Source organism: Salmo trutta, unplaced genomic scaffold, assembly GCF_901001165.1.
Source record: "Salmo trutta unplaced genomic scaffold, fSalTru1.1, whole genome shotgun sequence".
In the NCBI taxonomy this organism is placed as follows: Eukaryota; Metazoa; Chordata; class Actinopteri; order Salmoniformes; family Salmonidae; genus Salmo; species Salmo trutta.
In genome coordinates, this window is record NW_021822911.1 from 14,701,659 (window position 1) to 14,715,059 (window position 13,401).

General features: G+C 42.3%; 1 protein-coding gene across 1 annotated transcript in view; it reads left to right on the plus strand.

Moving 5' to 3' along the window:
• Positions 1–232: 232 nt before the first annotated feature.
• The window catches only part of LOC115186638 (zinc finger protein 135-like), a gene marked incomplete at both ends in the record, with an annotated part of 67,108 nt that continues 53,939 nt past the window's right edge, over positions 233–13,401 (plus strand). Inside the window, one exon of the mRNA XM_029746207.1 lies at positions 233–797. Coding sequence (XP_029602067.1) covers positions 233–797 — 565 coding nt within the window. The remainder of the gene's footprint in view (positions 798–13,401) is intronic.

A 13,401-nucleotide genomic window follows, 5' to 3' on the forward strand; every position in this document is an offset into this window, starting at 1 on the left:
CCGCTGTTGTGGGCCTTTAACCATCTGTCTGACTTTGTTGTTCACACAGGAGAGAGACAGGACTATCCTGGGTGCGCTGGAGAACCTCAACAACCTCATGATGCTGACGAGGCAGAGAAGGGTCTCTCCAGATCAGAACACCTCAAGAAACACCTGCAGAGATCCACAGGGAAGAGAACTCACTGCTGCTCTGACTGGGAAGAGATTCACCTCCTCAGCAGGCATTAAAATTCATCAGAGAATACACACAGGAGAGAAATCTTATAGCTGTAGTCAATGTGGGAAGAGTTTTACTCAGTCAACCAGCCTGATATCACACCAGATAACACACACAGGAGAGAAATCTTATAGCTGTGATCAATGTGGGAAGAGTTTTACTGAATCTAGCAATCTGACTCTACACCAGAGAACAGACACAGGAGAGATACCTTATAGCTGTGGTCAATGTGGGAAGTGTTTTGGTCAATCTAGCGATCTGACAGTGCACCAGAGAATACACACAGGAGAGAAACCTTATAGCTGTGATCAATGTGGGAAGAGTTTTATTACATCAAACATTCTGACTAGACACAGGAGAACACACACAGGAGAGAAACCTTATAGCTGTGACCAATGTGGGAAAAGTTTTACTGAATCTAACAATCTGACTCGACACCAGAGAACACACACAGGAGAGAAATCTTATAGCTGTGGTCAATGTGGGAAGTGTTTTGGTCAATCTAGCGATCTGACAGTGCACCAGAGAACACACACAGGAGAGAAACCTTATAGCTGTGGTCAATGTGGGAAGAGTTTTGGTCAATCTGGCCATCTGACAGTGCACCAGAGAAGACACACAGGAGAGAAATCTTATAGCTGTGACCAGAGATACTCTGATAAAAGATCTCTGATCAAATATCAGAAAATACATACATGAAGGAGTTGTTTCATGATATCAATGAAATAATGTCACAATGTAATAATGTCACAATGTAGAATGTTTTAACATTGTACTAGGAGTATTTTAATAATGTCACAATGTAGAAGCCTAAACGTTTGCCATTTATCAATTGATTTCAGCATGATATGGTTATTAGCCTCAGGGGGACAATCCAGGCTCTGAAATGGTAGAGTACTATTTATGTGATTTAACAAAAAGTGACGCCAAAATGTAGCTGACTGTCTTCTGCAGGTTGTCCTCTAACCAGTGAGGTAAAAGATATCTCCCATTTCCATGTGTTTTTTTAGTTGTGTTAGATTCAACATCACGTACAACCTGATTTCCCCCCTAATCGATATCAGTGATTTATTGCTACTTGTCAAAACAACAGTGTTTCTGGTGCTTTTGCAGTTTATAAGGTGATTGTTTAAAAAAATACAAGTAATATGATTATTGTGGCAGATGTTTGTGTACATAGCACATTTTATGTTTAGGTTTTTAATTTATCCCAAACTGTTTCTGCATATTGGTTATTGATTTGGACACTTAAAACTGTGTTTTGACACTGGGGCTATTTCATATTTACATTTCATGTAACATTTAGTAATGATAATTGTTTATGTAACCAACTGACAATTTTTATGTACAATTATATTGACATTGTTGCCCTGCTTTTAGAATATCAGGATTCATTCCCAGATGTGCCAACCCAAATGTACTAGAGCATGACATTGGGGACTGGGCCCCGATCCAACAACATGCCTATCAAGTTGGTTTCTGATTGTCTCAAGGGTGGGCAGTCAAAAAGTTTAGTGTTTTGTGTTTAGCCAGTGCGTTGCCATGGATCACAATTTATTTTTGACTGCACCTTTTTCCTGTATTGGAGATGAGTTTTGTTTGGGCTCGTTCCGGAAGCTAGTGAGTTTTAGGAAGACGAGAGTTCTTGAAGCTAGTGGGGAAAAAATACGTCTAGCTCGTTAGCACGTCTAGCTCGTTAGTACGTCTAGCTCGTTAGCCCGTCTAGCTCGTTAGCCCGTCTAGCTCGTTAGCACGTAGGACGCACTGATTGGTGTCACCTCGTTAGTCAGTATGTGTTACACCTGTGCTGGCTTGTCCATCTCGTTATGGTTGAATATTGCATCCAATTGTTAATATTTTAAATCAATGGATTTTCCTTAGGGTGCTCATTAGTCTTTCTGTTGTTGATCTTCAGTTTTTTATCCTCTTATGTTTGTTCTGTAGTAAATATTTCTGTTTATTTTCATAGTTTTTTATTCGTTTTTTCCTGTGAAGTCATTGTGTTGCATCCATGTCTGAAATGTGCTGTATAAATAAAGCTTGATTTGATTTGAACATATTGCAAAACAAATTAACCTCATGACTGACAGTCAACAGACTTAATTTGTGTTTGTATTTTATTTAACCTTTATTTAACTAGGCAAGTCAGTTAAGAACAAATTCTTATTTACAATGACAGCCTACCAGGGAACAGTGGGTTAACTGCCTTGTTCAGGGGCAGGACAACATATTTTTACCTTGTCAGCTCTAACCACTAGGCTACCTGCCGCCCTCTTGCATAACCAATGAACACATATTTTAGTCCATCTTAGTATGAAAAACAGTATCAATTCAGTGTATCTTCCACTATGTCAAAACAGTATCACTTTTCAACCAACCCAGTGCATTTGTTGAAACTGAAACATTTTAAAATCAACAATACATCAAAATCAGACGTTTCATTCAGACCCTGCAGGGCTTAGATTAAGCCAGGACTTGATAAACTAGGACAATTAAGTAGCTTTCCTGAACTTGGCTTAAATTTGCCTTAGTTAGTCGGAGACTGGAGTCCTGGAATCAGGTAAGTAAGCCTAAATGAGAACACCTGGGTTAATGCTGATTAGGTTCAGTATGAACACCTGGGTTAATCCTGATTAGGTTCAATATGAACACATGGGTTAATCCTGATTAGGTTCAGTATGAACACCTGGGTTAAGCCTGATTTAGGTTCAGTATGAACACCTGGGTTAATCCTGATTAGGTGCAGTATGAACACCTGGGTTAAGCCTGATTAGGTGCAGTATGAACACCTGGGTTAATCCTGATTAGGTTCAGTATGAACACCTGGGTTAATCCTGATTAGGTTCAGTATGAACACCTGGGTTAATCCTGATTAGGTTCAGTATGAACACCTGGGTTAATCCTGATTAGGTTCAGTATGAACACCTGGGTTAATCCTGATTAGGTTCAGTATGAACACCTGGGTTAATCCTGATTAGGTTCAGTATGAACACCTGGGTTAATCCTGATTAGGTTCAGTATGAACACCTGGGTTAATCCTGATTAGGTTCAGTATGAACACCTGGGTTAATCCTGATTAGGTTCAGTATGAACACCTGGGTTAATCCTGATTAGGTTCAGTATAAACACCTGGGTTAATCCTGATTAGGTTCAGTATAAACACCTGGGTTAATCCTGATTAGGTTCAGTATGAACACCTGGGTTAATCCTGATTAGGTTCAGTATGAACACCTGGGTTAATCCTGATTAGGTTCAGTATGAACACCTGGGTTAATCCTGATTAGGTTCAGTATGAACACCTGGGTTAATCCTGATTAGGTTCAGTATGAACACCTGGGTTAATCCTGATTAGGTTCAGTATGAACACCTGGGTTAATCCTGATTAGGTTCAGTATGAACACCTGGGTTAATCCTGATTAGGTTCAGTATGAACACCTGGGTTAATCCTGATTAGGTTCAGTATGAACACCTGGGTTAATCCTGATTAGGTTCAGTATGAACACCTGGGTTAATCCTGATTAGGTTCAGTATGAACACCTGGGTTAAGCCTGATTAGGTTCAGTATGAACACCTGGGTTAATCCTGATTAGGTTCAGTATGAACACCTGGGTTAATCCTGACTAGGTTCAGTATGAACACCTGGGTTAATCCTGACTAGGTTCAGTATGAACACCTGGGTTAATCCTGATTAGGTTCAGTATGAACACCTGGGTTAATCCTGACTAGGTTCAGTATGAACACCTGGGTTAATCCTGATTAGGTTCAGTATGAACACCTGGGTTAATCCTGATTAGGTTCAGTATGAACACCTGGGTTAATCCTGATTAGGTTCAGTATGAACACCTGGGTTAATCCTGATTAGGTTCAGTATGAACACATGCTGTTGGTCTAGTGGTGCTCATTAAAACCCGGAATAGAAAACACCAATACTGGTGTGAATCTGGAGACGAAACAATGGCAGAGGCAAAAATAATTTAGTGTGTATGAAAAAACCCTCCAAAACAAACGTTGTCAAACCATCCAGTTATTGAAGGTAAAAACCACACTGCTGCTACTGAGCAGTAGAACAAGTGGGTTGGGCTGCAATTTGCAGTGAATTCAATGGAAATGTAACCACAAGAAGAGTACAACAACTAGAGGTGAGATATCTGCATTATTATCAGGACTACAAGAAGAAACAACAACTAGAGGTGAGATATCTGCATTATTATCAGGATTACAAGAAGAAACAACAACTAGAGGTGAGATATCTGCATTATTATCAGGATTTCACATTTCTCAAATTCATATTTTTGTGACATCACTTTTATTATTAATTAAATTATATCTGCCTTTTATAGACTCTGTGGAAGAACCTTAAACTGGCTTTAAAAAGAGAGAAAGCAGAGATCAGAAGAGAGAGATTTACTACTGGTGGTGGACCACCAAAACAAGACAACACTGATGAATTGAGTGACTTCCTGTCAGGAATAATAGAGCAGCAGCAACCTCTGGATGGTATACCAGATGATGACCAACCTCTGGATGGTATACCAGATGATGACCAACCTCTGGATGGTATACCAGATGATGACCAACTTCTGGATGGTATACCAGACGATGACCAACCTCTGGATGGTATACCAGACGATGACCAACCTCTGGATGGTATACCAGACGATGACCAACCTCTGGATGGTATACCAGACGATGACCAACCTCTGGATGGTATACCAGACGATGACCAACCTCTGGATGGTATACCAGACGATGACCAACCTCTGGATGGTATACCAGACGATGACCAACCTCTGGATGGTATACCAGACGATGACAAACCTCTGGATGGTATACCAGACGATGACCAACCTCTGGATGGTATACCAGATGATGACCGACCTCTGGATGGTATACCAGACGATGACTGACCTCTGGATGGTATACCAGATGATGACCGACCTCTGGATGGTATACCAGATGATGACCGACCTCTGGATGGTATACCAGATGATGACCGACCTCTGGATGGTATACCAGATGATGACCGACCTCTGGATGGTATACCAGAAGATGACCATTTGGACAGTTCAGATGAAGAACTGAGCACTAATGGTACATAAACCAAAGACAGTAAATTGGTTACTTTCTTTGTTAAATATATTCCACTGTCTGAGTCAATCTTTATTCTTCTTCATTATAAGGACCACATGAGTTTATTTGTGCTTCTAACCATGTTCTTTTTCCAGAGGAAAGGAATGTGAACAGGTTGGATAAGCCAGTACACAGTGAGGGTGGAATGTGAACAGGTTGGAAGAGCCAGTACACAGTGAGGGTGGAATGTGAACAGGTTGGAAGAGCCAGTACACAGTGAGGGTGGAATGTGAACAGGTTGGAAGAGCCAGTATACAGTGAGGGTGGAATGTGAACAGGTTGGAAGAGCCAGTACACAGTGAGGGTGGAATGTGAACAGGTTGGAAGAGCCAGTACACAGTGAGGGTGGAATGTGAACAGGTTGGAAGAGCCAGTACACAGTGAGGGTGGAATGTGAACAGGTTGGAAGAGCCAGTACACAGTGAGGGTGGAATGTGAACAGGTTGGATAAGCCAGTACACAGTGAGGGTGTAATGTGAACAGGTTGGAAGAACCAGTACACAGTGAGGGTGGAATGTGAACAGGTTGGAAGAGCCAGTACACAGTGAGGGTGTAATGTGAACAGGTTGGAAGAGCCAGTACACAGTGAGGGTGGAATGTGAACAGGTTGGAAGAACCAGTACACAGTGAGGGTGGAATGTGAACAGGTTGGAAGAGCCAGTACACAGTGAGGGTGGAATGTGAACAGGTTGGAAGAGCCAGTACACAGTGAGGGTGGAATGTGAACAGGTTGGAAGAGCCAGTACACAGTGAGGGTGGAATGTGAACAGGTCGGAAGAGCCAGTACACAGTGAGGGTGTAATGTGAACAGGTTGGAAGAGCCAGTACACAGTGAGGGTGTAATGTGAACAGGTTGGAAGAGCCAGTACACAGTGAGGGTGTAATGTGAACAGGTTGGAAGAGCCAGTACACAGCGAGGGTGTAATGTGAACAGGTTGGAAGAGCCAGTACACAGTGAGGGTGGAATGTGAACAGGTTGGAAGAGCCAGTACACAGTGAGGGTGGAATGTGAACAGGTTGGAAGAGCCAGTACACAGTGAGGGTGGAATGTGAACAGGTTGGAAGAGCCAGTAAACAGTGAGGGTGTAATGTGAACAGGTTGGAAGAGCCAGTACACAGTGAGGGTGTAATGTGAACAGGTTGGAAGAGCCAGTACACAGTGAGGGTGTAATGTGAACAGGTTGGAAGAGCCAGTATACAGTGAGGGTGTAATGTGAACAGGTTGGAAGAGCCAGTACACAGTGAGGGTGGAATGTGAACAGGTTGGAAGAGCCAGTACACAGTGAGGGTGTACTGTGAACAGGTTGGAAGAGCCAGTACACAGTGAGGGTGGAATGTGAACAGGTTGGAAGAGCCAGTACACAGTGAGGGTGTAATGTGAACAGGTTGGAAGAGCCAGTACACAGTGAGGGTGTAATGTGAACAGGTTGGAAGAGCCAGTACACAGTGAGGGTGGAATGTGAACAGGTTGGAAGAACCAGTACACAGTGAGGGTGGAATGTGAACAGGTTGGAAGAGCCAGTACACAGTGAGGGTGGAATGTGAACAGGTTGGAAGAGCCAGTACACAGTGAGTGTGTAATGTGAACAGGTTGGAAGAGCCAGTACACAGTGAGGGTGGAATGTGAACAGGTCGGAAGAGCCAGTACACAGTGAGGGTGTAATGTGAACAGGTTGGAAGAGCCAGTACACAGTGAGGGTGTAATGTGAACAGGTTGGAAGAGCCAGTACACAGTGAGGGTGTAATGTGAACAGGTTGGAAGAGCCAGTACACAGCGAGGGTGTAATGTGAACAGGTTGGAAGAGCCAGTACACAGCGAGGGTGGAATGTGAACAGGTTGGAAGAGCCAGTACACAGTGAGGGTGGAATGTGAACAGGTTGGAAGAGCCAGTACACAGTGAGGGTGGAATGTGAACAGGTTGGAAGAGCCAGTACACAGTGAGGGTGTAATGTGAACAGGTTGGAAGAGCCAGTACACAGTGAGGGTGTAATGTGAACAGGTTGGAAGAGCCAGTACACAGTGAGGGTGGAATGTGAACAGGTTGGAAGAACCAGTACACAGTGAGGGTGGAATGTGAACAGGTTGGAAGAGCCAGTACACAGTGAGGGTGGAATGTGAACAGGTTGGAAGAGCCAGTACACAGTGAGTGTGTAATGTGAACAGGTTGGAAGAGCCAGTACACAGTGAGGGTGGAATGTGAACAGGTCGGAAGAGCCAGTACACAGTGAGGGTGTAATGTGAACAGGTTGGAAGAGCCAGTACACAGTGAGGGTGTAATGTGAACAGGTTGGAAGAGCCAGTACACAGTGAGGGTGTAATGTGAACAGGTTGGAAGAGCCAGTACACAGCGAGGGTGTAATGTGAACAGGTTGGAAGAGCCAGTACACAGTGAGGGTGGAATGTGAACAGGTTGGAAGAGCCAGTACACAGTGAGGGTGGAATGTGAACAGGTTGGAAGAGCCAGTACACAGTGAGGGTGGAATGTGAACAGGTTGGAAGAGCCAGTATCCAGTGAGGGTGTAATGTGAACAGGTTGGAAGAGCCAGTACACAGTGAGGGTGTAATGTGAACAGGTTGGAAGAGCCAGTACACAGTGAGGGTGGAATGTGAACAGGTTGGAAGAGCCAGTACACAGTGAGGGTGTACTGTGAACAGGTTGGAAGAGCCAGTACACAGTGAGGGTGGAATGTGAACAGGTTGGAAGAGCCAGTACACAGTGAGGGTGTAATGTGAACAGGTTGGAAGAGCCAGTACACAGTGAGGGTGTAATGTGAACAGGTTGGAAGAGCCAGTACACAGTGAGGGTGGAATGTGAACAGGTTGGAAGAGCCAGTACACAGTGAGGGTGTAATGTGAACAGGTTGGAAGAGCCAGTACACAGTGAGGGTGTGATGTGAACAGGTTGGAGGAGCCAGTACACAGTGAGGGTGTAATGTGAACAGGTTGGAAGAGCCAGTACACAGTGAGTGTGTTCCCTCCACATCTGCTATAACATCCCTGAGAGAAGATGCTGCCACCACCTTTCAGCAGAGAACAAAGTAGATGACCATGCATGAAACGTTAACCAGAGAATTCCATGAGCATAAAATGAAATATCTGAAGGAAGAACATGAAATGAGAATTGTCCAGGTTGAATTGGATATGAAGTTGGAAGAGAGAGGTATGATCCAACAAAGAGACAGTAATGAGACAATAGTGATGACCAGTCATGGTGTAACGTGGGTCGTACAAAGGGGACCAAGGCGCAGCGTGTAGAGTGCTCATCTTCTTTTATTAAAATAACATGAACACTTAAACAAAAATAACAAAACGACTCACGACAGTTCCGTAAGGCAAACACAGGCTATACAAGAAACAACCACCCACAAAACACAAGTGAAACAACATCAACTAAATATGGCCTCCAATTAGAGACAATGACAACCAGCTACCTCTAATTGGAGGTCATGCCAAAAAAAAACATAGAAATAGAAAAACTAGATTAAACCATAGATATAGAAAACATAGATCCTAAACCAAAAACACCAAAAACACAAAACAAACACCCCCTGCCACGCCCTGACCATACTATAATGACAAATAACCCCTTTTACTGGTCAGGACGTGACACATTGTGAACAATATGATATGTAAAAAATATAAATGTTTTGTCATTTGGATATTCATGAGAGAGACTATTTTAATCACCACAAACTACATTTTAAACCAGCCTTGGTTTAGTCACTCATTTCATTTTGCTGCACACCATTTGAATTGTGTACAGAACAAACATTATCAAAGCAAAAATAATCCATAATGAATACATTCCATATTTAAATGCATCTCATCTAGTCGAAGTGCTGCAATGTGAAGCATCTCCCTGTGCAAGTCCTCGTTGGTCATTGACTGCCTCAGTCATGAGCACATCTGCCTCAGCCAAGGACACATCTGCCTCAGTCACATCTGCCTCAGTCAAGGACACATCTGCCTCAGCCACATCTGCCTCAGTCACATCTGCCTCAGTCAAGGACACATCTGCCTCAGCCACATCTGCCTCAGTCACATCTGCCTCAGTCAAGGACACATCGGCCTCAGCCACATCGGCCTCAGTCAAGGACACATCGGCCTCAGCCACATCGGCCTCTGTCAAGGACACATCTGCCTCAGCCACGGGTACATCTGTTTCAGTCATGGGTGGGTTCAGTCATGTCATGGGTACAGCATCTGCTTGATGCTGATCATGATAAGATCAGGACAGTCATGCTGCTTCAGGTAGTTGTGCAGCACAGCTGTAGCAATGATCACCTTGCAGCATCTTCTTGGCTTGAAACCAAGTGTATTGTGAAAACACTGGAATCGATTTTTCCATTCTCCAAACATACTCTGGACCATCCCTCTCGTGTGGATATGAGCTCTGTTGTATCTTTGCTGCATGGCTGTTGTGGGATTTATGTCTGGAGTGAATAAAAAGTTATTCTGACCATGTTATTATGTAGTAACTATTAGTAGACCATATTACTATGTAGTAACTATTAGTAGACCATATTACTGTGTAGTAACTATTAGTAGACCATATTACTATGTAGTAACTATTAGACCATATTACTATGTAGTAACTATTAGTAGACCATATTACTATGTAGTAACTATTAGTAGACCATATTACTATGTAGTAACTATTAGTAGACCATATTACTATGTAGTAACTAGTAGACCATATTACTATGTAGTAACTATTAGTAGACCATATTACTATGTAGTAACTATTAGTAGACCATGTTACTATGTAGTAACTATTAGTAGACCATATTACTATGTAGTAACTATTAGTAGACCATATTACTATGTAGTAACTATTAGTAGACCATATTACTATGTAGTAACTAGTAGACCATATTACTATGTAGTAACTATTAGTAGACCATATTACTATGTAGTAACTATTAGACCATATTACTATGTAGTAACTATTAGTAGACCATGTTACTATGTAGTAACTATTAGTAGACCATATTACTATGTAGTAACTATTAGTAGACCATGTTACTATGTAGTAACTATTAGACCATGTTACTATGTAGTAACTATTAGTAGACCATATTACTATGTAGTAACTATTAGTAGACCATATTACTATGTAGTAACTATTAGTAGACCATATTATTATGTAGTAACTATTAGTAGACCATATTACTATGTAGTAACTATTAGTAGACCATGTTACTATGTAGTAACTATTAGTAGACCATATTATTATGTAGTAACTATTAGTAGACCATATTACTATGTAGTAACTATTAGACCATATTACTATGTAGTAACTATTAGTAGACCATATTACTATGTAGTAACTATTAGTAGACCATATTACTATGTAGTAACTATTAGTAGACCATATTACTATGTAGTAACTATTAGTAGACCATGTTACTATGTAGTAACTATTAGTAGACCATATTACTATGTAGTAACTATTAGTAGACCATATTACTATGTAGTAACTATTAGTAGACCATATTATTATGTAGTAACTATTAGTAGACCATATTACTATGTAGTAACTATTAGTAGACCATATTACTATGTAGTAACTATTAGTAGACCATGTTTCTCACCCTAATATCCACTGTCACCAAGTAGTAGTCCACTATGTTGTCCTCTCTGAAACTGAGACCAATGAAGTGTTGAGGGAAATCCTTCAATGGTGAGTTGCACCTTTCCAACAGGCAACAACGTTTGAGAACTCTAAATTAGGATTAGCATCCACCCTGAACATTGATGGAGAACCAGTTGTTATGGTTACGGTACTCCTCAGCATCAGGAGTTGATGGGAAACCAGTTGTTATGGTTACGGTACTCCTCAGCATCAGGAGTTGATGATAAACCAGTTGTTATGGTTACGGTACTCCTCAGCATCAGGAGTTTATGGTAAACCAGTTGTTATGGTTACGGTACTCCTCAGCATCAGGAGTTGATGGTAAACCAGTTGTTATGGTTACGGTACTCCTCAGCATCAGGAGTTGATGGTAAACCAGTTGTTATGGTTACGGTACCCCTCAGCATCAGGAGTTGATGGTAAACCAGTTGTTATGGTTACGGTACTCCTCAGCATCAGGAGTTGATGGTAAACCAGTTGTTATGGTTACGGTACTCCTCAGCATCAGGAGTTGATGGTAAACCAGTTGTTATGGTTACGGTACTCCTCAGCATCAGGAGTTGATGTAAAACCAGTTGTTATGGTTACGGTACTCCGCAGCATCAGGAGTTGATGGTAAACCAGTTGTTATGGTTACAGTACTCCTCAGCATCAGGAGTTGATGGTAAACCAGTTGTTATGGTTACGGTACTCCGCAGCATTAGGAGTTGATGTAAAACCAGTTGTTATGGTTACGGTACTCCTCAGTATCAGGAGTTGATGGTAAACCAGTTGTTAAGGTTACGGTACTCCTCAGCATCAGGAGTTGATGGACACTTGATGGGAACATGACATCCATCTAACCAGCCAATCACTCCTGGGAACTGCCCATATTCAGAGAATTGCACTTTATAGTTGGCTTGACCAGCAGCATCAGGAAACTAGATATAAAGACTCCTCCTGCAGACTTTATAGTTGGCTTGGCCAGCAGCATCAGGAAACTAGATGTAAAGACTCCTCCTGCAGACTTTATAGTTGGCTTGGCCAGCAGCATCAGGAAACTAGATGTAAAGACTCCTCCTGCAGACTTTATAGTTGGCTTGGCCAGCAGCATCAGGAAACTAGATGTAAAGACTCCTCCTGCAGACTTTATAGTTGGCTTGACCAGCAGCATCAGGAAACTAGATGTAAAGACTCCTCCTGCAGACTTTATAGTTGGCTTGGCCAGCAGCATCAGGAAACTAGATGTAAAGATTCCTCCTGCAGACTTTATAGTTGGCTTGACCAGCAGCATCAGGAAACTAGATGTAAAGATTCCTCCTGCAGACTTTATAGTTGGCTTGACCAGCAGCATCAGGAAACTAGATGTAAAGACTCCTCCTGCAGACTTTATAGTTGGCTTGGCCAGCAGCATCAGGAAACTAGATGTAAAGACTCCTCCTGCAGACTTTATAGTTGGCTTGGCCAGCAGCATCAGGAAACTAGATGTAAAGACTCCTCCTGCAGACTTTATAGTTGGCTTGACCAGCAGCATCAGGAAACTAGATGTAAAGACTCCTCCTGCAGACTTTATAGTTGGCTTGGCCAGCAGCATCAGGAAACTAGATGTAAAGACTCCTCCTGCAGACTTTATAGTTGGCTTGACCAGCAGCATCAGGAAACTAGATGTAAAGATTCCTCCTGCAGATTTTATAGTTGGCTTGACCAGCAGCATCAGGAAACTAGATGTAAAGACTCCTCCTGCAGACTTTATAGTTGGCTTGGCCAGCAGCATCAGGAAACTAGATGTAAAGACTCCTCCTGCAGACTTTATAGTTGGCTTGGCCAGCAGCATCAGGAAACTAGATGTAAAGACTCCTCCTGCAGACTTTATAGTTGGCTTGACCAGCAGCGTCAGGAAACTAGATATAAAGACTCCTCCTGCAGACTTTATAGTTGGCTTGGCCAGCAGCATCAGGAAACTAGATGTAAAGACTCCTCCTGCAGACTTTGTGAACAATTAAACACAGTTGCTTCACTGGCACCGACACAAATCACCAGTTTCACAATGAAAGATTCCAGATGCCAAAAACCTCAAGGATTTAACTCCTATCCAAAAGTTAAATCTACCACTATCTTTTAGTCTGGGACTAAGCTTAAGCCTTTAATGTGAAACCGGCCCTGAGTGTTTTATATGACTAAATGTGTTTCTGTGTTGCATAGATGCTCCATATCCATTACTTTGAATGTTTTATATAATATGACTAAATGTGTTTATTTCTGTGTTGCAGGGACAGTCAGTAAATGCAACAGCAAGGCCACAGAACATGACATAATCAGAGCTGTGGGAGACCACCTCAAGCCCCTGGTAGAGCCGGGGGTGGTCGACCACCCCACCACGCCTTCAGCAGGCTGGAAAAGTGGGATTGATCTGTTTGATCCATTTGTTTGTTTCAGTTT